Source organism: Thamnophis sirtalis, unplaced genomic scaffold (genome assembly GCF_051295495.1).
Source record: "Thamnophis sirtalis isolate CommonGarterSnake01/CBP01778 unplaced genomic scaffold, rThaSir2_p1.2 scaffold_3, whole genome shotgun sequence".
Taxonomy (NCBI): Eukaryota; Metazoa; Chordata; class Lepidosauria; order Squamata; family Natricidae; genus Thamnophis; species Thamnophis sirtalis.
In genome coordinates, this window is record NW_028261383.1 from 94,184,810 (window position 1) to 94,211,972 (window position 27,163).

Consider the following 27,163-nt stretch of genomic DNA (forward strand, 5'->3'; position numbering starts at 1 on the left):
ATCAAAATATCATTTTTTCTGATGTTACAATCTTGAAGATAGTGACTCTGAAGATCTCATTGTTACAAAGTACTGTGCAAATTTCAAATTTGGATAACTATCAATTGATTGAAACCCAGATATTTTTTCAGTGCTCAAACTTCTAAGATCAAATTTCAGCACTGAATGTAATCCAGGCAGTCCTAAAGAATCCCGAACCATGTGATGGCTTCTGAGAAGATTTCAAACCCACAAATATAATTGGATAAATATTCTGCCAAACAGCCAGATGCTTATTCTGGATGTTACACAGCTTAGGTTTTGGATTCTGTATTCTTCTTGAAAACAACATAAAATGTACAAGTTGCAGACTAGCAACTGTGTATTGTATTATCTTTTTTTCTAGAATGTGTACTGATTTCATGTTCATTTAAAAACTTGACTTTTGTCCATTTAGACTATTATGTATTGGAAGGCATTCCTCATGTTTAAGTACAATTTCATTTAAAGATAAAGCTAAAAACAAAAAGGAACAAAAAGTGTATCTGCTATAATTTAACCTTTGATCTTTAACAAGATAGAAGATGTCAAAAAGGCAACGCAACAGTTACTAAACTCTGCCAATGAACCAGATGTTACCTCTAAAACTTTAGTATCTATAGCCTTAGGAGCAAGATTAGCATTAAGAATTCAAAGAGATGGAATGGCACATCAAAACTTTGCCCAAGTCTTTAGCTCAGACTAAGTTGAGAAAACAAAAATTTACTATCAGTAAATTTGGTAAGAGTTTCTGCTTAATGTTCTTTTTAGAGATATTATATGGTTTGCTTATACAAGTTCAGTACAACCACATTATCAGGTTCTTGTCCAAATCATGAACTTAAATGAATTGTCATGTCCTAACAGTATATTCAGAAGGAACTGGATTATGGTGAAAAAGAAGTATCTGTATCTACCTACACATGTGATAAACCTCTATTATTATTATTTTTATTATAAGCAGACATAGTTTTTGAAATGTAAGTGGGTAATGAAGAGAAGGCCTTCACTCTGATATTCTCCAATTCTAAGAAGTTTTGCTAAAAGAGATACAAGTGGTACTGATTTTACATATTTTTGCAACAACTTAATTTTCTTTATAGTTTTAGTTTCCAGATTATATATATTCCTCGTCCAAATATTTTTAGAATCCATTTTTTTGCAGGTAGGAACTAAGTATTATGGGAAAGTTTTCCATTATTTGAAAACATAAGCCACTGTTCTAATTACACACATTGCCCAAAGCAAAATGAATACATCAAAACTTTCAAATGTCAGATAAACCCACTTCTTTCTGTTTTTTAAAAATACTTTTTCTAATCTCTTTAAAAACATAGTAAATAAAGAAAATAAAATGCCATAACAGAATTTATAATGCAGATTTTCTAGGTCTCAGTAGGAAAAGTTACCTGCATAAAGATCTTTCTCAATAAGTTTCATCTGGAGATGGAAAATCTGTTCCTGGAGTTTGCAAATGGAGTGCTTCATTTTCTCTCGCTTTGTTACCATATAACAAAGATTTCTAACCTGCAAAGTAGAGTAAGAATTTTTATTTTAATAATTAATTATTTGAAAAATGATTGGCAGATCTGTACCTAATTTAACTGCAATCTATATGGATAAGATACATGTCGATAGAGAATCTCAGTCACCTAGGTCATGGTTGTCCCAAAGTTGCTTTTTCAAAAGGCAACTGGACTTTGCTTTTCTTTGAAGATGTTTAGTTTCTCATCCAACTGAAGAAGCTTATTGGATGAGAAGCGAAACGTCTTCAAGGAAAAACAAAGTCCAGTTGCCGTTTGGAGAATCACCTTTGGGATTGAATAAGATAAATTAATGCAAGAAGATACTTGAGAGACCGCCTGCTGCCAATTACCTCCCACAGACCCATTAGATCTCACAGGGTTGGCCTCCTCCAGGTGCCATCTACCAGCCAATGCCACCTGGCTATTACCCGGGGGAGGGCCTTCTCTGTGGCAGCTCCGGCCCTCTAGAATGAACTCCCCGCAGGGATTCGGACCCTCACCTCTCTCCAGGCCTTCTGAAAAGCCGTCAAAACCTGGCTTTGCCGGCAGGCCTGGGGGTGATGAGTTCCCTCCCCTCTCGACATGTATGGCTGTGCGACTGTTGTCTACTTTTATTATTTGTATTTTGTCTTTTATGTTCCCCCTTTTTTCCCCCTTGAATTGTTCGCCACCCTGAGTCCTCCCGGAGAAGGGCGGCATACAAATAATACAATACAATACAATACAAGATTGGATTAAATGAAGTAACTCTAGTTACTCAACTTGCTGGCCAAAGTTCAAAGCTATCCTTGAGCTGATGAAAATTGCCGAGTCATCTATTAAATCTATGCTTGATTTATGAATGTCCCAAAATACAGATATACTTATAGGTTATGATCTGGATACACTAAACAGCAATAATCACATTTTCGTCTTAGTATAAATTCCCAACCCAGTAAGTCTGGGTAAGTGAACCCAGAGCATTAGCCAAAGATTAACATGGCACATTAACAAAAGCAGAAGTATCTAAAATATACTATAAAGGAGATCTGCAGGTAAATTTTTGGTTCTCTATTAGAAAGTACAAACAGGCTTATAAAATATTTGAAAAAATAGTAAAGAACTAGTTACCATTTCTAATGTATAAAATAAGTATTCCACCTTATTATTTATTCAGGTAAAAAAAATAAAAGATTATTACTTAAGAGTTTCACTAATAAAGATTTGTTGGCTTTCTTTTTCCAGGCACTAGAGTACTCCACTGAAGGAAATAATTGTTCTCCAAAGTTAAATAGATTTTCTTGGAGAAGACATTTAAATTGTACTATTGGCAGTAAAATTCAGAAATAAGGTTCTTTTACAGATAAAATTTGAATGAAAATCATGCAAATCATCTCATATATAATTGGGTGTATAGCCATTGCTTGAACATATCCAACTATTGGAGTCTAATATCTTTCTGAGTAACAGGTTCTGTAATGTCAGATGTATTTACTAAAATATAGTTAGAATCTGCCTCCTTCTAAATTAACTGAAATAAAAGACAATAGGTCCTCATTGTTCAGTGTGATATCTTGCCATTTATTTAAAGTGTGCTATCGTATCTCATTCAGTTTTTTTCTCAAGGGCCAACATATTCAGCAACTTCTTCATAGGCCATCCTACTTCTCTGATTATGTTTATTGTCCTTTTCTGAATCTGCTTAATTTCTCTGAATCCTACTTACAATATGATGCCCAAAACTAGACTCAAGCTGAGGTCTAACAAAATCAGAATATAGCTGAGCAATTACTGTCTCTGAACCGGAATCTTGTTGATGTGCATTTGTCTTCCTTGCAATCACATCGCACTACAGGTTCATATTTACTTTGCAATCAATTACCAATCCAAGATTATCTTCTTATGCACTGTCATCAAACCAGATATTCTCCATAACACATCTACACCTTTGCATTTTCATTTTGTTTCCCACAAGACAAACTATGCACTTATTTCTGTTGACTTTCATTCGGTTACTTGCAACCTACACCTACAATCTATCAAGATAACAGGGATTATTTCAATCCAATTCAATGCTAATTGTCTGGGGACAGATTCCTTGGTTCCTTTGGTTTTTTGAAATTTATATTTACAGCAAACACTAGGCATATAGTCCTATTCCCATGTTATTTCCATACATAGACTTTTAACATTTGAGAAGCAGCCTCTCCTCCAAATCCTCCTGAAGAGCTGATCTCCATAAATACTAGATTGTTTTCTGTGGGGAACCTCTGCACCGTGACCTGACAAAAGTGCGAACGTCATAAGCGCGCCGACAACACCGCGGCGCTAAAACCGCGATGTCAAAAGCGCGCCGACAACAGCGCGCCGACAGAAGTGCAATTTAATTTAAGGTAAGGTTTAGGGTTAGGTTTAGGGTTAGGTTTAGGGTTACGTTACAGCGCGCTTCTGTCGGCGCGCTTTAGGGCTAATTTGTCGCTCATTTGTCGCACGGTTTTGTCACCGCGCTTTAGTCACCGCGGTTTAGTCAGGCGCGCTTTTATTGTGCGCGCATTTGTGGTGGAACCCCTCTGCACATACCTGAACCCTTCCAAGTGAGATGCAAACCCACAGTACTATGAGATGAATGAGGTATAAGCAATTTCATTAAATCATTTCTTTTTCTATCTATTCCATTTTTCTTCATTAAGAAAGTGAGAATACTGTATTTAAGAATTCTGGAACTATATCATGCAGTTATTTTAATTGAATATGGTGGGTACAGTAAGTTCCACCTGAATTTAATTTAAAATTCTAACCACAATGTTGTTTATTTAACATAGCATAATGAAAAATCTGGACTTGTGACCCTTAACTATCCAAAGAATACATTATTCTGACATACTGCTCAGGATAGTCAGCGCACCTGTTTACAAATTATTGGACAAATTATTTTTATTGTTGTCTTTTTGGCTGTGAAGAAGAGGTTATCATTCCTACAACTAAACAATTTCCTTTAATTACATTTATAAAATGAGCTTGCAATCTTACCTTCGCTTATTGGGAATTAAATCACATGGAACATAGCTGGACTAACTTCTGAATAAAGGTCCAGAGCACTGTGCCATAAAATAATTTTTGCCTTTTCATGTCCTATAGCCCACTTGTGATTTGGACCCCCAAATACACTCACTGTCCATGGATTTTTGATAAAGACTATTAAATTATTTTAAGCATCCTCTGTTGCATCCCATATTTCCAATTTGGATTTGTCCTAATTTTATTTTGTCCAGACATCTCAGCTTCCTGCTGCTAAGCTATCTTTCAGGATAATGGCTTGACCTCTTAATATTTGTTTTTCATAGCTGGATTGTTCCAACCAATAAAGGGATCTTTGTTTCGTGCAATTCTTTTCCCTACCAGGCAGGTATACAACCAACAACCACTCTATTGAAATAAACCCCAGTCATCGAAAGGTCACTTCTGCCATGATTCCTTCAGGAGAGCTGTTGTTTTGCCATTGACCAATGACCCAGTTGCAATAAATTTCTCCCAGAGAAAAGCTCCATTCAGCATAAATACTGTATGCAGTGGGAATGTCAAGCAGTAAAAAATTGGCTAGCTATCTTTTATTGACGGCGTAGCCATCCTGGAGAGAGCAAAGCTAGACACAGATCAAGAGACCAACAAGAGCTGTTCAAGTGTCAAATTACTTCCTGACATATTATCATGCGGAGGCCACTACAGGAGCCCGAGAGCATGACCTCTGACCCTCAAAACTCAACATCAGTTCTTCAGTTGAAGAGCTCTTGATTTCTACCATTTGCTTCTTCGAATGCAGTATCAAGAAAGAAAGATTACTCTAAATCGAACGTAGCTTCAATGCATGGCTATAAGTCTCCTTTGTCACATGCTGACAGAAAGATGGTGTGAAGGAAAAATAAAGCCTTAGCAGACATCTACATAGGCTCCATTCTCTTTTGATCTCATTGGTTCATTCCTATATAAACAGGCTGAATTTTGCTTCTATTGAGCAATGGAATTCCATCTGCCATGCCACTAGAGTCATAATCTGAAATGATATTGGAAGCCAGGTACTAAAATGAAGTTTTATTCATACAGGTATAAATAACACTCAAAAGTATTTATGCCAATTTAATGCTGCATTCTTTCAAGTACTATAAATACATTTTATGATTGGTTTTATGTTTTTATATGTTGCAAGCTGCATTGGGCAAGCCATTTCAAGGAAGGGAAAAAAAGTGGATGTACATTTTATTAGTAAAATAAAAAAATATAGTAAAATACTCTTTGATTTGTTTATTGAACTTTTCTGCCCTTGAGGAAGTTAACAGTTATGCATGTCAATCAGCAAACAAGCATATCACACAAGGGCTTAGTACAACAAGGCTTTATAGGAAGGGAAAGGAGACCCTTTATTTTTATTTTTTCTGTTTCTAATATGGTTGCTTAGTTCAATCCACAGAAAACTCTCACAATTGCTCAGTGACTGCCACATACTCATTTGTTTGCAGAAGACAGGAAGTATGATCAATGTTGCATTATGATAAAACAATCAAGAAATGCAATGTGGTGTCTTCCAAATATGTTAACCTACAATTTCTCCCACTGGTTATAGGAGATGGGAATTATAACTTCAATGTAAATGAAGTATGACAGGCTGAGATTAATAGAGTTAGGAATTGGTAAAAGCCCAATTCCAGATGTTTATGCTGCCTCCTGAACAATTGACACCTTAAAATAATTTTAATAATTTATCTTTATTGTTTTAAAACTCATACTATATTATATTTATATATTTTTTAAATTAAAAATAAGGAATAAAAGAAAGTTTAATTAATATGAGAATAATCATATATATGTACAATGACAATAAAGGTTATTATTATTATTAATTTATATTGACACATTAAGATATTTTCCTACCATTGTCACTGCTCTATGACCTATAATGACAACAGGTTTAGTCACCTTTTTTAAAAAGTAAGACTTTACAAATTCTTTTACTGATGATACATCTATCATCAATACGAATCCCTCTTGCTTCACTGCAAAGTAATAATGGAACTGCTGGTTTCCTAGGCTCTTTTGGAAAGTGCACCAAAAATGATAATAGAAACTTAATATAATACCCAATTATTGTGATTCATCAATCCTGATGAATGAATGTGAATGAAGTTTTACACAGACAGTGAACTTCCAGGATCTTAATTGTAAATAAGCAACTAGGCAAACAACAACAGAATGTTTGTCATTAAGATAGGAGAACCCTGCATTCAATTTTTCTTTCTGGATGGCTTGAGACATTTGAATGGCTAAGTCTGGAAGGTATATTTTTGAAAAATGTAAGGGCTAATAGGATTAAAGAAACAAGACAAAGGATGTTTGTAAAATGGTCCTGTTTGTTAACTTGTTTTTGGCTTTGTTTAAGCACACTTCTTTGTAAAACATATTATGCAAATTAATACAAAGGATGTCAGTTTACAAATAAAACCGATCAAAAGGGAATGGAAAATATGACTATAATAGGCTTAATGCATTCTCATTAGCCATCCTGAAACAAATATGGGCAGTTACATTTTAAGGGGAATGAAGTTTCCAAAACTGAATGGTTTGCTTTTGTCAACTACAAGTAAAATGTCCGTTCATGTATAAAAAGATTTTATCAGATTAGGAATATGCATTTTGGGCATTAACTGATCAAAACAAATTGTTTTATTAGGATGTACTTGATGTTTTATTTATAATTTTCTAATCGAAGCAGTTACGGGTATAATTCATAGCAGCTTTAATTGGATTTTTCTACTGACAAAGTATTTGTCTTGTGTTTAGTACACAAAATAGGAAAACTGAATTCACTTCCATGTTTTGCCAACACATATCTTTTAGGTTGGCTTCCATTGTATAACCATTTCAAGTGATTCAACTCCACATTTCTACTTAAGATGTACTTCAAGTTAGACATAACTTCTGGGAATTACATTAACAAATCCCCTTAGTTATCTAGGCAACATTTTCAGAAGCAATTTGCCATTGCTTTCTTCCTCAGGCTGATGAAAAACTCATGGTTCAAGGTCGTCCAGCTGGTTTTTGTGCCTAAGGCAGGACTAGAACTCAGATTTGTCTAGTCCTGGATTTTAATCACTAGAACAAAGAGGCTCTTCTACTTGAATTACACTAAATTAAAGATAGAGAAAATCTGTGTCTCTAATTGCCAATTATGATAGAAGTGGTCTACTCCTTTGAACAAGCCTTAAATATTAAGCTTATTCAAATAAAAAAAAAAAATCCAGGACCTTTAATATTTTCTATCTAATTGGGGAATTATGAGGATAAAAAGATAATTTTGAGCTTCATGCTCTAATGAAGTTACTATTACTTATTATTTTGGGAGACCTTGGGAACTTTTGGGTTGCCTTGAGCCCAGAATGATTTCTGTTATCCTTAAAAGTTAACGCTTGTGATGCCTTCAGTGCTGAAATGCTTCACGGAAACATTTTACTTTACTTGTCAGTACTGTGTCTCCTTGAGCTGCTGAAGAAGGCAAGATATTGAGAGCCAAGATTCCAGGAAATATCATATGTTCGAGGCCAGCAGTGAAGTGGTTAAGGTAATGGACTGGCATTAGGTAGATTCAGCTTCTCGCCCATCTTCAGCCATGGGCATTCACTGGATGCCTTTAAATCAAAGTCATTCATTCTGAGTCCAATCTAATTCACAGGATTGCAGCTGTGAGGGAAAATGGAAGAAAATGCAATCTATCCTGCTTTGAAGTTCTTTTATGAAGGATCGAATAGAAATAAAATAACATGTATCTACGTATATTAAGAGGCAGTTGTGGTGAGTTAACTGGAAATGCAGCAAGGGGATTCTAGCCATCAAATTAAAATGCTAAGATGGTTATGAAGGGAATAATATTGGCAATATTGTCTTTCAGGGCATTTATTGGAAAATCTTAAGCCATATTTATATTTTGCAAGCTTCTGACATTTCTCCCAATTGCAGTTATCTATAATTGCAGTTAGAGACCCAGTATGGTGTAGTGGTTAAGGCATCAGGATAGATACCAGGAAATTGTGAATTCCAGTCCTGCTTTAGACACAAAGCCAGCTGGGTGGCTTTGGGCCATTCAGTTTCTCACAGCCGTAGGATGGAGGTTACGATAAACCACTTCTGAAAAACCCTGCCAAGAAAACTACAGAGATTTATTGAACTGAAGGGGGAAAAAATCTATGCAATTATCTATTAGCAGCTTCCAGATTCATCTGGTTACAATACCAGAAAACAACTTCTAAACTGAACAAGGCACCTATCATTGAAACTTGATAATGAAAATACCGTAGAAAGTGAAATGTAAAACAGTGTTAAAAGCAGTTAGAAGAATCCTACATGGCCGATTCTGTGAGACAGCTGATGAGACTCAACAGAGAATAAAGGTACTTTTGGAATCTGGATAGCACTATAGCAGAAAGAGAGGTCAGTGAAGAGAGTTTGCATTAAAAGAAGTATTGCATTTGAGTCTTGGAAGGTTGATTTGCAAAATGTTTATCTAATTTCAGCCCAGAAGTCAGCTGTCATATTATCAATACACTCCAATAAATAACTACAGGGATAATTATTATTCATGGCATTATTTAGTTTTAGATGGTTTTATTTCAATACACAGAAAGTGTTATTTTAGGGCCACAATAAAAATCCATCTTCTCCAGTTTGGCTTCCTCCAAACAGTCAAGTTGATTGAAGATGCTGGGAGTGACAGTTCAATTTACCCAGGGAATACTGTATTGGGAAAATCTAAATAGGAAAGTAGAAAGGAACTCTGGCAGAGAAGTCAGATCCTTGGAGTTGCTGGAGACTGTATCATGTCTGTTAAATGATCTGACGGCTACATATCCATCTTGTAACATTGATTAAATAATACAACAATACAATAGCAGAGTTGGAAGGGACCTTGGAGGTCTTCTAGTCCAACCCCCTGCCTAGGCAGGAAACCCTATACCGTTTCAGACAAATGGCTATCCAACATCTTCTTAAAGACTTCCAGTGTTGGGTCATTCACAACTTCTGGAGGCAAGTTGTTCCACTGATTAATTGTTCTAACTGTCAGGAAATTTCTCCTCAGTTCTAAGTTCCTTCTCTCCTTGATTAGTTTCCACCCATTGCTTCTTGTTCTACCCTCAGTTGCCTTGGAGAATAATTGACTCCCTCTTCTTTGTGGCAACCCCTGAGATATTGGAACACTGCTATTATGTCTCCTCTAGTCCTTCTGTTCATTAAACTAGACATACCCAGTTCCTGCAACCTTTCTTCATATGTATAGCAGATATCGCTGTTATTGTATGTACACACACACACAATCTTATTTTGGGACTTTAAAGAAAATCCAACACACTAAGTATAATATGCAATTTGTATTTTGAGATGTTCTTTTACATTTCTTTGGTTCTGAGGTTTAAATAACTTTTCAGAAAAAACAATTGGCAGAATCCTTGGTGCTCTCTGAACTTGAGGGTTTGCTTGCAGGTATCTCATTACCCAATTAGATAGCATCTTCAGTGTGAGTGAATGTGGGGTTAGCTCAGTGGTAGCATTCAATTAATTTAACAACCAGTTCTCTGCCCTAATGATTTCTTCCAATAACCAGTTCACCAAATTGCTCAGAAACTTAACCACCGGTGATGCGAACTGGCTGAATCCCACCACTGGGTTAGATTCCCTACTTAAATATGGTAGCCTGCCCTGTCAATTTCTAATCAAGAAACTACCAAAGATAAATCCACACCAAAGTTTGCTTGCATGTATATAGATCAGGGGTGTCAAACTCACATCATCACATGACGTGTTGGGACTTTTTCCCCCTTCGCTAAACTGAGCATGGTCACCCGTGGGCTGGGAGTTTGAAAGCCCTAATATAGATTCTTCATATTAATGGAAAGATTATTACTTTCAAATCTAAGCTGACCATAATAATCTCTGACTGTAGGAAGAGTTCATTTAACAGGAAAGGAGCAACAGCTATTGCCGAAGTACTAATAAAACCACTAATTAGAAGAATAGTTGAGACCAGTGCAATTTTAACTTGTTTTCTTGTTTGAAAAAAACTTTTCTTAAAAAATATTCTACAGTATACAGCAATTCCCTATTACTTTTCCTACTTTTTGAGGATTATAGAGGCAATGTTTTTTTTAAAAAAAATGAGACTTGTAAAGTGTCATGTACATTATATGTGGACTCCATGCTCATACAAATATTTGCTGCAGAGCGCTGCTTTCTATAAAAAGACAAGCTGTTCATTACATATAAACAAACTCATAATGTTAAGTAATAGAATAAAAATAAATAATGAAAACATTTTTTATTTGTACTCTATTTGTACTGTACTTGGAGCTTATCAACCACAGCTTTGCCCTTCAACTTGGTCCAACTATGAGCAGCCGCACACACCTGAAATATCCACTACCATATTCACTTGTCCTGCATATATTTATTCCCACATTATCATATTCCTCTTGCTTCCCATCTCAGATTTCCTTTTTTAGCTTGTTTGTACTTTGTTTTCAGAGATCTTCCCTTTTTGCTTTTTCAGCTCCTGTGCTGATAACATACTGCCAGTTCTATCCCCATCTCATCAGCTTTGCACAGCTATGTGACTAGTTACACCATTTATTTTTTTAATTTCAGATGTGCATAGCTAATAAAAAAAAGCAATTCGTAAGAATTCATAGTATTTATAGCATGGCACTTTAATAAGCAAGATTTAAGAAAACTCCTCGTAGGCATCAACCCTACCACTATATGGCAGGGGAATAACAAGGAGAAAAAAAGAACTATTTCCCCATGGTAATTGGTTACTGTGTGTGTCTTCACTAATATCAACTATCCTTTCAAAAAGACAGTGTTAACATATTTCATGGTCCTATTTATAAACTCATCTCTACTCTGAGAATTAATCACCAAATAAGAAAAGCAGCAGAGACTTTACAGTATTTAGAAGAGAGTTCATTCCAGAAATAACTGTACTTTAGAAATGTATTACATCAGTGGTTGTCAACCTTTTCTTCACTATGGACCTCCTTTAAATACCTTTTGTGGCCACGGACCACCAAGACTTATCTCAAGGTTTAAATCATAACTTTGTTTAAGCCTTCAAGGACCCTGTGACAACACTGTGCCCCCCCACCGGGGATCTGCAAACCACAGGTTGAGAACCACTGTATTACATTATAACGTATCGTATCATATTGTGTTGTATTCGTATCATATTTTATCACATCATATCGTATCATATCTCAGTAGGATGATGCACAGTGTTCGAATTTGAAGATGAAAAAGTGGTTTGGAAGAGATGTGGGCATGCATGCCAAAGTGATTAGCGCTGTATTTCTTCTTGGGCTTACAGCACCCAGTGATTGTGTGAACCAAAGAAAGGCTGAAAAGAACTCTGATTTAGGACTGTAGACATTGGTAAAATGTGTAGTCAGGAATTTGTGTTAGGATTTGTTTTCGGCTTCTGTCTTACACCAAGTATAAGCTATGGTATTGTGGGGATACTTACAGTTATATTTCAGCCTGCATTCAAAGAATATAGTTTTTTCTTGTGATCTGTAATAATAATTTGGAACCTTTCCAGGCTCTTTCCAGAGATTTGCAGTGGAAGGCTCTTCAACTATAGCAATGGCCTATCTGGAACACTGCATTTACTTTTGGATCTTTTTTCTTCACAACCTGTAAGCTGCTATAGCAGTGATACCTAACCTTTTTGTTGTTGGGTGGGTGCCAAAAATGCAAGTGCACCTTCACAATAGCGCACGCACATGCCGGCACCCATAAGGCAAAGTGCCCCCCCCCCATGTGCATGCGCACACAACCCTCACCCCCCCCCCACGTGCTGCACTGCTTGCCTTTTAAGCTGAGCTTGGTATATCCTCCGGGGGTGTGTGTGTGAGAGAAGACATTTTACTTTTTGCCCTCCCCAGACTCCAGGAAAGCCTCAGGAGCCTGGGGAGGGCAAAAAACGGGCATACCGGAAGTTTGGAAATGATCCGTTCCTGGCTTCTGGAGGATCTCCAGCGGGCTGAGGGAGGCTGTTTCCGCCCTCCCCAGGCTCCAGGAAAGCTTCCAGAGCCTGGGGAGGGTGAAAAACGGGCCCAATGGGCCTACTGAAACTTCTGGTAGGCCCGTTGGGCCCATTTTGCACCCTCCCCAAGCTCCAGAGGCTTTCCTGAAGTCTCGGGAGGGCAAAAACGGCTTACCCTGGCCCTCCAAAAGGCTGAAAATCAGCTGGCTGGCACACATATGCGCATTGAAGCTGACAACCCACATGCCAGCATATATGGCTCCACAGGCCACCTGTGGCACGCGTGCCATAGGTTAGCCACCATGATGCTATGCTATGTCTTTGGGGGCAACTTTTTATAATTATGTTCTTTTGTAATGAATGTATACATATTAAAATTAAAAAAAATTACATGTTATTATTTTTTGAATGTTTTCCTTTGTTTATCTCCTGTAAGATTGGTTTTTCAAGGGGGGGAGAATTGGAGGCTGAATTATTTACTTCCCACACTTACGTACTACATAGCCAAGAAGTGGAACTATAGAAATTATTTCAATTTTTGCCTTTTGATTTTTAAAAGGCACAGAATATTGCATTTCTGTCTCTTACACATACCGGAGTTAGGGGATAGATGACAGATGAAGTGCTTTATGGAAGACAAGTGTTGGGGAAAGAAACAACCAAGCTGCTACCTAAAGTAGGAAGTAGATCCAAGAATATGAAGTCCGAAAGATTGGAGGTACCAAACTATATTTTGGTACCTCCAATCTTTCATCTTATGGTTGCAGTCGCTACAGTTATACCTTATCATACAATACAATGAAAGAACCAGAGGATGTAATGGGCAAAAATTTTGTTTTCTAATCAAACCAGTGAATGTGCATCAAAAGATGATCTTAGGCTGCGCTAATAATTAACCTTTTTATCGCACTTGAAAATAAAAGCAAAACTATATATTTAGCCACAGAAAAAAATGAAATAGGGATAGTTGTTTTGCATGCTTCTGAACTATATGGTTGGTTTGCACCGAATAATTAGGGTCACTTTCCCCCTAGCTAGAGAGAAAAGCTGGTGTTCTTATCATTTCCTCACTAGATGGTAATGGCACATTCAGCATTAATGTAGCAAACAAAAATATGAAACACATGGATTATTATAATGAGATTGAATAAATTAAGGTAACGTCTGTCTGTCCACTGTAGGTTTGAATAACTGTAGAGAAAGCTGATTAAACCAAACTTCCTCAAGCCTGGTAATCTACAGATGAGTTGGGACATTTGCATTGGAATTTGGGGAGCTGTAATATTTTGTACATTTGGATGGTGCCAGAATGGGGAAAGCAGGATTATACAAACAAGAGTTACCAATCCCAATAATTCTACTCACCCTTTCAAGATCCTGTCTAAGGTGTGTGAAGAGCTTCAAGCGTCGGTACAATACATCCTGCTCTTGCTGAGCCAAATTATCCACTTCATCTGTCTTGGGCATCAGTAGTGGCTTGTTATAATTGGCTTTTCTCTTCATCTTCCAGTACTGATAGACAAAATCAACTAGCCACTCAGTCAAATCAAGGTTCTCAGCCACTTCAGAAGGTTTCACAAGATCATAGAAGTCCTCTTCCAACTGTTGGAGCTTCTGTTTTCTCAGTGTTATCTTTTCCAGGTCTAGTTTACCTTGATCTGCCTCCATCCGTGCGTCATCTGGTGGCTTGGTGGCACCAGTGCTATGCTCAAGACAGAATGACTTGAACTTTACCTCATCGTTTTCTGCTAACAGTGTCCGCATGTCCAAATTGTGCTCAAAGGCACATGTTACATGGAAGGCTGTGATGCAGGAAGGCATGGAACACTAGAATGGGAAAGGAAAGAGAACAAATGCTTGAATAGCCGCCTGGAACATTGCACATAAAATATTGTCAACTGGTAACATTTTTGCAAGATCTCAATATAAGCCTGAGAGGAATTACCAACAAAAACATGAGGAGGCAGAAAAGAATGGAAAGTACTGTATTCTCATTAGCTTTCACATTGGCCTTTTCTTGAGGTGATGAAGAAATACCCCACATGCATTTGCACCAACCGTTTAAGCATTGAGAAATATCTTGTTTATATGCTGCCTTGCTGCTCTCATTATTTTTATATCACATAACTATTTCTCATGGGATCTATTTGATTTGCTGAGACATAATTAAATTATTCAATATAGACAAACCTCTGTCTTGTTTTAACCGATCCACTGTATGTACTTCAGTATGATCAGATTAAGTGTTCATTGTTTGATAGCCTTCTGTGATAACATAACATATGAAATATAATGAAAGATTCATTCAAAAGGAGGAGGATAACCATGCCCTGTGGAGCAAGATGGAACAAATACACTGATACACTGCTCCAGCTTTTAAAATGTGCACTGTGCTGCTAAGGAGAGGCATACTTATTCCCCACTAAGAAGCCAATTATAGAGCCTAAGTATCTATAATTCATTTTCCATGGTATATCATAAAGGTAAAAAATACATACAAGGAAATACAGCCTTCCAAAGTTTCACCAATAATGATAAAGCAATTTTATTTCCTTCCTCACCAGCACCTAGCTCTCAGTATAGCAGTTTTTCAGAGGCTATTTGTTACAGTTTGATTAATTTCATTTATAGAACTTCAACTAATTAGCCCATATACTGGACAAGATATCAGTCGGGGCACAGTACATGCTAAGGCTGGGTGAAAACATGGTCAACTTTATTGGGATCATAACATAGCAAAAGCAAGAGGTTCTACCTGGATGCCTCCCATTAAAGAATCAAGGGGGAAACTTGGATTGGCTTCTCTGTGCAGTCTTTCCATGCTTTGTGCAGCTACATGGAAGGGACTGATACATCAAAGGCTCAGGCCTAAAATCTCTCTCTCTCTCCCCTCCTTCTCTCTCTCCATCCATTTATCTGGAACAACATGATTTAGTCCCATGATGGCAAACCTATGGCACACATGCCACAGTTGGTACACAGTGCTCTCTGTGGGCACGCGAGCTGTCACCCCAGTTCAGGTCAGCCGCATATGTGCATGTGCATCCTGCTGGCAAGCTGATGTGGTATTAATGGCAGACGGCTCCATGGTCATGCCAATGTACTTGGCAGTTGGGAAGATGGGCCTTCTGTCATATAGGTAGTCCTCAACATATGACTGCAATGCAGCTGGCAGTAAAGCTGCTCGGCCACATAACTGACCAATTTTGCAAATCTTTTTTGTGCCGGACATTAAGTGAATCCACAGTCATTAAGTAAAGCAATTATTTGCTATGTGTAGCGCCGTGATGGCGAACCTATGGCACATATGCCACAAGTGGCATGCGGAGCCATATCTGCCAGCATGTGTACCGTCAGCTCCAGTGCGCATGCCGGCCAGCTGATTTTCGGCCTTCTGGGAGGCTGGAGGAAGCTGTTTTTGCTCTCCCTAGGCTTTAGGAAAGCCTCCGGAACCTGGGGAGGGTGAAAAATGGGATCAAGGGGCCAACCGGAAGTTCGGAAACGATCTGTTTCCAGATTCTGGAGGGTCAGCGGAGGCTGTTTTTCGCCCTCCTCAGGCTCTGGAGGCTTTCCTGAAGCCTGGGGAGGGTGAAAACTCCCCCCAAACACGGGGGAGGGTAGTGTGTGCATGTGCAGGGGGGGGTCATGCATGCATTCGGAGGGGGGGCTTCGCACATGCACAGGGTCACGTGCACATAGGTGCAGGTGGGCTGGGCGCATTGCATTGTGGGGCATGCGTGTGGGCGCTATCGCGTGTGCGCACAATTTTGGCACACATTTACAAAAAGGTTCGCCATCATTGGTGTGGGATTTTGTCAAAAACTGTAAGTGCTGGATTTTGGCAAAACTACTGTAAAACACAGTCACGTAACTGCGAAACACTGCTGATGTCCATAACTACAGCCATGTTGTCAAACACTCAAAATCAGGTCATGTGACCGCAGAAGGGGAACTTCAAAACTGATTATAACTTTGAACAGTCACTAAGCACCTAGTTGTACGTCAACACCTACCAATCATTATTTGCTACTATTCCTTTTAATCTTTAAACTACAGTTTCTTGATTATTGCTTCGCAGGGTATAAATTTATGAAAAAAAATTATGAATATTTTCCCCCAGAAACCTATAATATACCTGGAAGCACTAACTTTTCCCTGTTTCTTCTCTTTGATATGAGAGATACACACACAACATGCGTACATGTCTTTAATTAATATTAATTTAAAAATGGGAAAAGTGACTTCAATTTCTTCTGGGCCACTATCTTTTAAAATAAATGGATTAAGGCTTACTGCATTGAGAAAAGAGAATTTAAAAAGTCAATATATTTTTGAAGCTTAAAGTGGTTTTGTGAAAGTCTTCCGCTAGATTCCCCTTTCCAGGTGACAAAACCTAAGGCACCATTTCCTCTGAACAGAACAGGTATATTATATACTGTAATACCTCTGCCTCTTCCAAACCTCCTTCTCTTCATCAACTGGTTTTTAATGGCTCAGAGTGTCACATAATTATTCAAGCCGTAACCCATATGAAATCAGTCTATTCTAGCTGTTAATGCCAGTTAAACTGCAGTAAGCAGCTATTTTGAAGGGTTTATTACTGTAGGCAGCACCCTGAATGGCTTACATAACCAGGATCTTATAATTACCAAAAAGCTAGCTCTGGCTTTGAGTGATTACATTATCATCCAGGATACTGAGAAGTTAAGTATGAGAGCTGATATTTCAGGGAAAAGGAAGAGTAATTATATGGAAAGTTTTATATATCCGTTCTTGTGGTTTCATTTTTGCTTCAATGATCCTCCAAAGCATTTTTCTGCTTTGCTGAACTCCAAAAATCACCCTAGGAGAATATGAGGCTGGTATGAAGAGTGTTATTTCCCATATTTTTCCTTCATAACTTTTTCTATACAAGTAGTCCATTGCCTTTGCTTTATGTACTTGGAATCTGACACAATTAAACAAGCCCCGAGTTAACTGTTAAATATTAAAGATTTCAAATTGCCTTTTAGAGCCAAGGTATGAGGAATCCACAGCATGGGAAGGAAGCTCAGGTAAAGATAAAAACAGTGATTTAAAAAAATTTTTAAAAAAAAATTCATAAAGCAAAGTTGGTTGGTTATGATGTGGTTCATTGTAGGAATTCCTATGTGACTCAGAGAATCAAAAATATGTTGAAAAGATGCAATGCCACTTTTCCCCCTTGTTCTTACTGCATTTTGAGGTTGCAGGAAGTTGCCAACTATAAAACAGCTCCGATTGAGTTTTCTGAGTTATCCAGTAGCCAAAGCCGTAATTTTATTGCATAGCTGCCAATGGAGGCAATTGTGTTTATATTGGAATAATATCCAGGGGTACTTTAAAATGGGTGATTGGAAAGATCCTTTGTGCTGCTATGTGGACAAGAAACAGGAAAGGTAGTGAGATGAAAGCTGTGCAAGAAAATATTTTGTCTCTACTACAGTTTTCAAGTTACAGCAATAAATGACTCAATCAGTCCCATCCCCCTACTTGCCTTCGCTATTTGCGTCACAAACAGTATTAATATCATTCTTAAATTGTTTATGCTGGAACAACAGCCTACACAATGCCCTTTTACATAGGAAAGATGATCCATGCTACCTTAGAGATAAAGTAAATAGAATGCCACCCATCCAGGGTTTCGTTTGACAGATGGCAAGTGGTTCTTATCAGGGACTCTGCCCAAAACACACACAGGAAATAATTAGTAAGCCAGGCTAATGGGTCAAAAACAAAGAAATACCTGTTCAACCTTTGGTATCAAAGAATGCTATTAAAGGGAGAGTGAAGACATTATTGATGCATTCTTTTTTGACCCACAACCCAGACTAGCAGAATGAAACTGTACAGCCGGGAGGGAGGGAGAAAATCCTGAAAGAGAAAACGAACTAAGTTACATGATAATGTGCGCACACACTAACAGGAATAAGATAAACCACAGGGTTAGCTAAGCCTGTGTTAAAACATCCATATTTGAATGTTCTAGTCAAAGAGGACAGCAATGATTGGCTGATAAACCTATATATGTTTATTCATATATGCAATTCAGGATAACAAGCCCTATAGAACTGAAGCTTTTTTGGCTAATCTTATGCTTACAGTATTTTGTTTTCTTAATTTCAACAGTTTCATGTAATATGCTTAATCAATAGTTAAATAGCAACCAATGCAGAGCCTTCAGTAGCAATGTTTTCTGTCTGTGTTCATGTGTGTATAAAAATATTCTACTGAAATATTCCATAACCAACCTAGTTGGAAGTCTATGAACCACTTACAAGGAAATTCTAGACAAGACTGCTGTACAATCACCCAATGTACAAATAACAGAAACAGAATTTAACTGTTTTGGTAGGATGGCCAGAAACTACTAGGGAAAGGCAGTCCCTAAGATACTCATGTCCTAAGCCACATAGGTCTTTTAACCAGCACATTAAATTGCCCTTAGGAATCTATTGGTAACCAATACAATTGCAACAGCTGTGATGTATCATTGAGACTGTCCACTGAGCATGCCTGCTGCCGATTTCGGGAGTACTTGAAGATTCCAGATGGTCTTAAGGGCAGCCCCGGGGTACAATGTGTTACAGTAATTTAGTGATGATAAGGACATCAGTGGCCACTTTTCACTACATTCTGTTCCTAATTTTGTTCAACATAAGGCCACGACTTGTTCTTCAGGAGTGTAGCTGTGCAACACTCTTCCTGGTGATGATTTCCACTTGCTCTTTGAGCATGAGCCAAGGAGGACATCCTGCTCATTCTGGGGAAACACAACCCCATCAAGAATTAGGATTGATATAATCAGAGAATCAGACAGCTTCCAAATCAATAGCCACTCCATCTCATTTGGGTTGAATAAGAGCTTTGCTGCCCCTGCCTTCAAAAAGGGGAAAGGAAAATTCAGGGAATTACAAATCTGGTAAAGATTAATGCTGATTTATGGGCAGCAAAAGATCTCGAGGGCACATGGGTATCTTGGAAAAGTAAAGAAAGTGCCTTTCATCTCTTCTCCCTACACTCTTTCTTAAGGCCAAGGGATCATAAAATAAAGAAAAACAAAGCTTCCTCTTCTTTCTCGGCTTGTAATGGATATATCTACACATTTTTCCCCAACAGGATTTATTACTGAACAACACAGCATCTTCTGGTTTGAACATCACTTTATACACAGGGAAAGGAAAGTAAGGGAGTAGTAGTCAGGAAACAAGTAATCTCCAGGCTATCCATCTATCTCACTCCAGACAGAACTGAGATTAACAGTAGAATCTTATGTTCTAGGAACTCCAGCAAAAAGCCTTAGGATATGAAGTGAGTCCTCTATGCCGAAATATCACCATAGTAGAGCATTATGTGATGTTAGTGCAATTCTGCCTTCTGGAAATGGATACCCCTGACATCAACATGAGATTAGTAAGACTCTAATTTATCTCACATCATATTCAAGTCCCTAAAAACCATATAACTTTATCTGGCAAGTCATGAATCATTCATTTCTACATTGTCTTTATTACATTTATAAGCAATTCAAGGCAGCAAACATAACCATCACACCTTCCTTCTCCTGTGTCCCAAAGGTGCTTTTCAAAAGGCAACTGGATTTTCTTGGTTCCCCCCCCCCACCTGAAAACAGTTTCTAGCGAGAACTGAAGAAGCTTCTTGAGTGAGAAGTGAAACATTTTTTTTTGGGGGGGGGAACCCTAATAAAGTTCAGTTGCTTTTGAAAAACACCTTTGAGACAATCATAATTTAGATGATTGAGAATCTCCACAGACTTTATTCTCGTATTTTCTCCCACAACAATATCCCTGTGAGCTGGTTGGGCTGAGAAAGGGTGACTGGCCTAAAATATTCCAGCTGGCTTTCATGGTTAAGGTGGGACTTGAACTCATGGTCTCCTGGTTTCTAAACTAGTGCCTTAACCCCTCGACCAATCTGGTTCTTATGCAAGTTATGAGTTATTCTGAACTCAAAAAACCAAAATGCATTTTCCCTACTTGCTCCCAAGAACTCTGAGTACAGTGAAGATCTGCAGCCAATTATGAATCATCACATGATGTTAGATGATTCTAGCTGCACTTCTTTAAGGTTGCAGATAATTTAGTTATAGCTTTGCAAGATGTTTGACAGTTACATGTCATTGATGCCTTGGAGCAGTGAGATGATACTTCCTGCTTTGCTTTCAGAGCTTTCATGTGGCATATTATTTCCTTAATATTAATGGACAGTCACTGGGGATGCACAAATTAATATTTTTCCATATCATAATATTTAACTCTCATTTATTATGGGTATTTTGTCTATATATTGGTCAAATGCTATTTTCTTACTTTCAGCCATAGTATATTTGTGCTTTTACTAGCATAACCTCTCCCCAATTTTTATTTAAATATAATTAGCCAGTCCCTTTTGGATAGTTGCTCTTTTAACCACTCATATTGATTTCTTCAGAATTATATCCACTTTGTGCTAAGCTCTGTAGCTTTTCCTAAGCTTCAAAAGTTTTGATAGCTGTCTCAAATAAGGTTTCGGTGACAACAAAGATTATTCCAACTCAAACCCAAAGGAGAAAGTTGCATTTTAAAATTCATCTGGATAAACAAATCCAGAAGAAGGTGCTGTATCACCACAATGCCAGGGAATTTGCAATCCTAATGGAGTGGGAGGGTATGCAGATTGAATTGAATTTATTTCTAAATTCCAGATTAGTGCTTAGTCATTGCTTAAACATTTAAACAAATGAATCATCCACATATTTCTTCTTCTTTGCAATAACGTTCAACTTGTACAAGATTTAGCACTGACCAATAGCCTTGCTGGCAATCTTAATGAAAACTGACGGACTGTGGGTTTCAACAGAAGAATAACAGTTTGTTTTCCATTTCAGATAACTTTTCATGCAAATCCATTCAGTTTCAAAACCAAGATGTGAACCAGAACTAAGAGGATGAAATCTTGGAGAAAACATACACCCCACCCCACCCCGCCAAGTGTAGCTGATTTCTTTGCCCTTCCGTTCTTTGAAAGCAGCTGCCTTGGTGACAAAATATCTCCATCTGGCAGTGTGAATAAGCAGATCCACCAAGAACCGTCAGAAACGGAACTGAATCAACATTGGGGAGATTTAAAGAAATGCATTCAAGTTTTCATTTCAGGATAGAAATAATTTTAATGTTAATGAAACATATTCTAAGAAAGCAAGGCCTGGTATCAAAGATGACATTTCCATGGTACTTACAGAATCTTGCCAAAGACTTGTTCTGGGGTTGCAGTTAAAAAACAAACCTGATTAATTAATTATCTTATTAGTTTGTCTGCCTGGTAAAAAAAGAGCTATCTGTCAGGCTGAGGCTTGCAAACAAATCTCTCTTACTCTGCTGTTAGTAGAGAACGCTGCCTGCAGAGATGCAGCAGACAGCATAAAGACACCATAACGACTCTTCTAGCACTAATCAAAGAACAACATATCATGTCTGGGAAAAGGTGTTTCAGATCTAGGGACTCAATTAAATGGTCTTTTTGCTGTATTCTAAGTTGAATGATTCTGTTGTTAACAAATCCAAGTGCACTGATTATTAATATGCTAAATAAAGGCAGCAGCACTGCTTAAATATTCTGAAAAGCCAGCAATAACAGACTTTTAAAACTGTTTACCTATACTGCTGCCCAGTGAATCCAAACCTGCACAACATCTATAAAAACTGCAAGGTGATGTCATCATTTTTTCAAGTGGGCAGAGCACAAAAGAAAATGACCTGATTCTTGGATTTTCTTAGAATCAATTACTTACTTGAATGCAGGTTCCAGTACACTCCTTGCAAAGACTGCACGACAGAGCCCATCTGCTTGCTGGGATATGTGAAATTTTTGTAATTGGTTCCATTTTCTCAGGGCATCCAATGCTAACCTGAGAATAAGACAAAGCATACAATCAGCTTCTATATATTGTCTTGAAGAACAATGAATAGATTCTCCCTTAAGATGAATTGATTTGATTTTATTTTATTTCATTTATATGCCGCCCTTTTCCCCAAGGGGACTCAGGGCGGCTCACAATTCAAATCAGGAAAGCGGGGTACAGACAGAAAATAAAAAGACAAAACATAGCAATACATAATTTAAAAACACACAACAGTCATACCATTCGAGACAGGGGGCAACAGCTCTTTAGCCCCAGGCCTGTCGGAACAGCCAGGTTTTAAGGGCTTTGCGGAAGGCCTGGAGGGTGGTGAGGGTTCGAATCTCCACGGGGAGCTCGTTCCAGAGGGTCGGAGCAGCCACAGAGAAGGCTCTCCTCTGGGTAGTCGCCAGTCGGCATTGGCCGGCGGATGGAATTCGGAGGAGGCCTAATCTGTGGGATCTAATCGGTCTATTGGAGGTAATTGGCATAATATCATAAAAGACATATTTGACACAAATCTCTGGGGATACTCATAGCCCATAGCACGATAACAATTATTTGGAATGTCCGAACTGATAACCAGTTATTGCTTAACTATAATAATGCTTCAAATTCTAGATTTGCTTAAATAATTTCATGCAATGGTATGAATGGTTTGTGGAAGATGTATCACGCATGATCTAATTGAAGCCGATTTCATCCACACTCCATTCATTCTGTTTAGGCAGAAATCACTAGGTCTCGTACTTCAGGAATCCATAAGGCACAGCTAACGTGAACCCATTTTGTTCCACTCCGGGTAGGTTTCAGGGCTCCCCCTCTCTTTGGGCAGAGTAAACACTTTGGCTGAACTCCCAGGGCGCAGGTCCGACAGAGCCAGTTTCCAAGGGGAACTTTTAGGATTCCATAGCAAGCCTAAAAAGAAATATAAGGACCAAGATTAGTTACTTATGTGATGAGCGCATATCAAGATTAATATATCTTATGATAAAGTACTATGATGCACCTTATGAATAAAATAACCTTATTAGTTTACAAATATTAAGTGTATGTGATTCCCTGTTCCCACCTACCATTAATACTGGTATAATGTAATATTCCTCCCAAAAAATCTGATTAGGCAATTTTCTGAATGAACGAATGAGAATTGAAAGAGAGTGAGAGGAGGGGCAACACATTAACACATTATTCTTGCCCCTAAATTTCCATGACTGCCTGACCTCATTGCCTTAATCGTGAACTTTTGATCTGGACTTTTCAACTGCACAAGAAAAAAAATTATTTACCATCTTAATAGCAATGATATTTTTTGTTACCTTTTTTCCTATCAAATTCAGTACAAAACATTTTTCAAAGCTGTTTTCCATAGTCACAACAGAGACCTATTTTGTTAAGTAAAGGATATTCAATTTTCTGGCTAAGTTTACAGATCATGAAATGGTGAGATTGATTTTGACTTCATGTTATAATAGCTTGTGCAACAAGTTGTTAAAACAGATAATGGCTTAGTGCAATATATGTACTGAATGATAATAAAGAAACATAAATGAGTAGCTAAAGAGATACCAGATCCAGCAATTTGTGAATTAAAAAAAGGGGGGAGGGGGAAGACATTTAAAAAGAAGGAGAAATAGGGAACCTAGTCTTGTGGTCTTCCATTTCAGGAGCTACTGTGTTTCCAACATAAGAATTCCAGGACATCGTTGGCATCCCTGAATTTAACACACTTATTCCCTTAATATCACAACAAGCAGTGATGTATTAATCATTAAGCAGACTAAGCACGTGCTTAGGGCACCAGGCCCAAAGAGGGCACCACAAAGTCGAGAAAGAAAAAAAACAATGAAGATTTGTACAGTATGTACAAATGAGGGGGCACAAGATGTGTCAGTGCTTAGGGCACCAATGAACCTTAATCCGCCACTGATGACAAGCAGTAAACTGGCCATAATTAACAACAAAAATATCATAAATATGCATCCAAAGATACCACTGAATGGTTAAGAAATGTAAAAGGCATCATCATCTGCTGTTGTTGATAAACAACACAAGTTGAATGTCTCCTATTCTCCCTTTAGGCAACTCCTAAGGTTGCCCAGAGCAGAGACTGGCTGTGGCAATCTCCAGAACGCTGCCTCTTCAATGTAGTTGTTGCTAGGATTTTTGCAGATATGGTAGTTCTAGGCACCTGCAAATACCCTAGACTTCCCAGAGATAAAAATGTAGGATAAATTGGTTCAGTCTTGAGAATGCTACGGGACATAGTACCTAGAACCTAAGAATGCTCTTTAAACATCATTGTTCTGGGCCTGGGTCAGTTTTCCTAACGTAAGGTACTCTTCCGATTCTATGAGTCAATGAATTTGAGGGAACTGTCCTTACTATCCAATCAGAGAGAGAACTGCTACTCACCTGATGCACACAGACGTTGCATTTGTCACAGAAAACCATCTCATTGCCATCTTCTCCTTCTGGTGAACGGCACACATCGCATACCACATCCTCATCATACTCTATCCCAAGGCCTTCTTCCGTCTCAATGGCAATGTTCATATTCTCATAGCACACAGTCTCCAGTTCCTCAAGCACTCTTTCCAAGGTGAATTCATCAATTTCTGGCTTTTCTTAAAGAGAAAAGGCAGCAACACTTTATTTACTTTCTATGAAGAGTCTCAAACTCTGTTGTGATAGATATTTGTTGACCATTAGGAGTCAAGAGAAGAGAAATCCCTCTATTAGCATCAGTTTTCTAATAAACTGAGCATCAACTGTTTATACTTCTCTTCAATTTTAATTGAAATAAAGATATATGCAACACAAATAGAGCAAGGAATCTCAGAAAGAAAATCCATGAATGATGATCTGAAGCTTAGCTGCTACAACTGAGGAGCACATACCCCTTACAGGTTCAACACTGTGCCTGAGCCAATATTAAGCACAGACAGGTAAGTAAGAGAACATTATATTCAGGTTTTCCTGGTCTCATAAGAACTAGGGTGGCAGCATATTCTCTCCACTGAGCCAAAATATAATTTCTACAGTGGTGTTAAATAAACCCAGTGGCCGTGGTGCATGCTATAAATCAAGGTTTATGGCTTGGCAGATTGTGAAAATCAACCAATGGCCTTTCTTCTGCAAACTATGGTTCACAAACTATGGTTCAGTTTGACATTTGAGCATAATAAAATATGCCCACTAAAATTGGGTATCAGAAGTTCTTAAAAGAAGCTTTTTCTTCTAAGTTAACTTAAATTTCAGCAGAATGCTCATTTTTTGCCAATCCTATCTTGTGGCTTATTCCCATTAAATCAGACTTATAAGTAACTAAAGCCAGACATTTGATTGCGGAAGTGCCTAATTCACATCGGGAATCATGGGTCTGGTATTATATCAAATCAGCCATCTTTGTAGAAATGACTTATAACTGCCACTTTGATTCCATCCACAATGCGGTATATAATAGTTCTGGTATGTTTAAAAGGTATTTTGTTAAGGATTCTGCATTCTAGTAAAGGGGAAAAGATAGCAAAGAACAAAGGAAAATAATTTTACTAGTAAAATAACTACTACTTTTGTCTAATCCCTGCAGTCTTCTTAGCAAGATTTCAGAAGTGATTTGCCCTTGCCTCCTTCCTAGTACTCAGAGAGGGTGACAAAGTCACCAAGCTGGTTTTGTGTCTAAGGCTGAACTAGACTCATGGTATCCCTGTTTCCAGCCTGATGTAAAATAATTATCAAATAGTTATTTACTGTATGTGGCTATGGTTTGTATTAAAGAAACTGTTAGTAGTTATGATGGGATATTATTTCCTCAGGGAAAAACAAGTTGCAGTCATGTTGTGTTCTCTTCTTGGCCTTTCAGAGTTAAGGCAACAGCACCTGAAAGCCCTTTCAAACACAATTGTCTCAAAAAGTATATGGTGTCTTACCAAACGTGTCTCTCAGCCTGAAAGAATTTGCTTATCTCTACTTTATCATAGTTAGTACTAGCATATCATTCCTCAAGTAGCGGGTCTCAAGGGATATACTGTGAGGGGTTATCCTTGTAATACACTGTATCTTGTTTAGGACATCTTGAAATCTTAACTGATCAATCAAATGATGGGTATGCAAACGGAATCAAAATGAAATGACCAAAATTAAATCTAAATAGCACTTAGTACGAACCAAACTTAGTTGGAGGGTTGCATATTACTTGATAATAAGCAAGATCATAAAGGTGATTTTCTTTAGAGTTTACATTTTATATGAAGTGAGGTTTATCTATTACATCCACGATAAAATTAGTGGCTTAAATTGTGGTATTGAGTCAGCCAATCCAAGGCACTTAAAAACACAAGGATTATTTCTTTAGAGGCAGTATAACTGTAGCAAAAATCCTTTTCCTGTTACAGAACACCTTTTATATTTGGAGTCCTGGAGAACTGCTAATCTTTTGCTTCCTGTATGTTCTGAATATTTGTGATTTGTATTTAGAAAGCAAACTGGGGTGCGTGTATATTAATTTTACACGATACTTTTTTAAGACAGTGAACACTGTCCCTAGGAACATGGTGCTGAATTCATTATGAAGTGCTTGTTCATCCTCCCATTGTCAGTTTGCTGCCCAAACCTATTGCCTCCTCATCCTGTGTGTATGAAACA

At 37.9% G+C, this 27,163-nt stretch overlaps 1 protein-coding gene across 2 annotated transcripts in view; it reads right to left on the minus strand.

The window, feature by feature from the left end:
• JADE2 (jade family PHD finger 2) overlaps positions 1-27,163 on the minus strand; it is a 189,988-nt gene that overhangs the window by 24,824 nt on the left and 138,001 nt on the right. For both annotated transcript variants that reach the window (XM_087709532.1, XM_087709531.1), the window contains exons 6-10: positions 24,932-25,143; positions 23,267-23,434; positions 22,409-22,525; positions 13,966-14,427; positions 1,428-1,545 (exon numbers count right to left, since the gene is read on the minus strand). In XM_087709532.1, the coding sequence (XP_087565658.1) occupies positions 1,428-1,545; positions 13,966-14,427; positions 22,409-22,525; positions 23,267-23,434; positions 24,932-25,143 (1,077 nt within the window). The remainder of the gene's footprint in view (positions 1-1,427; positions 1,546-13,965; positions 14,428-22,408; positions 22,526-23,266; positions 23,435-24,931; positions 25,144-27,163) is intronic.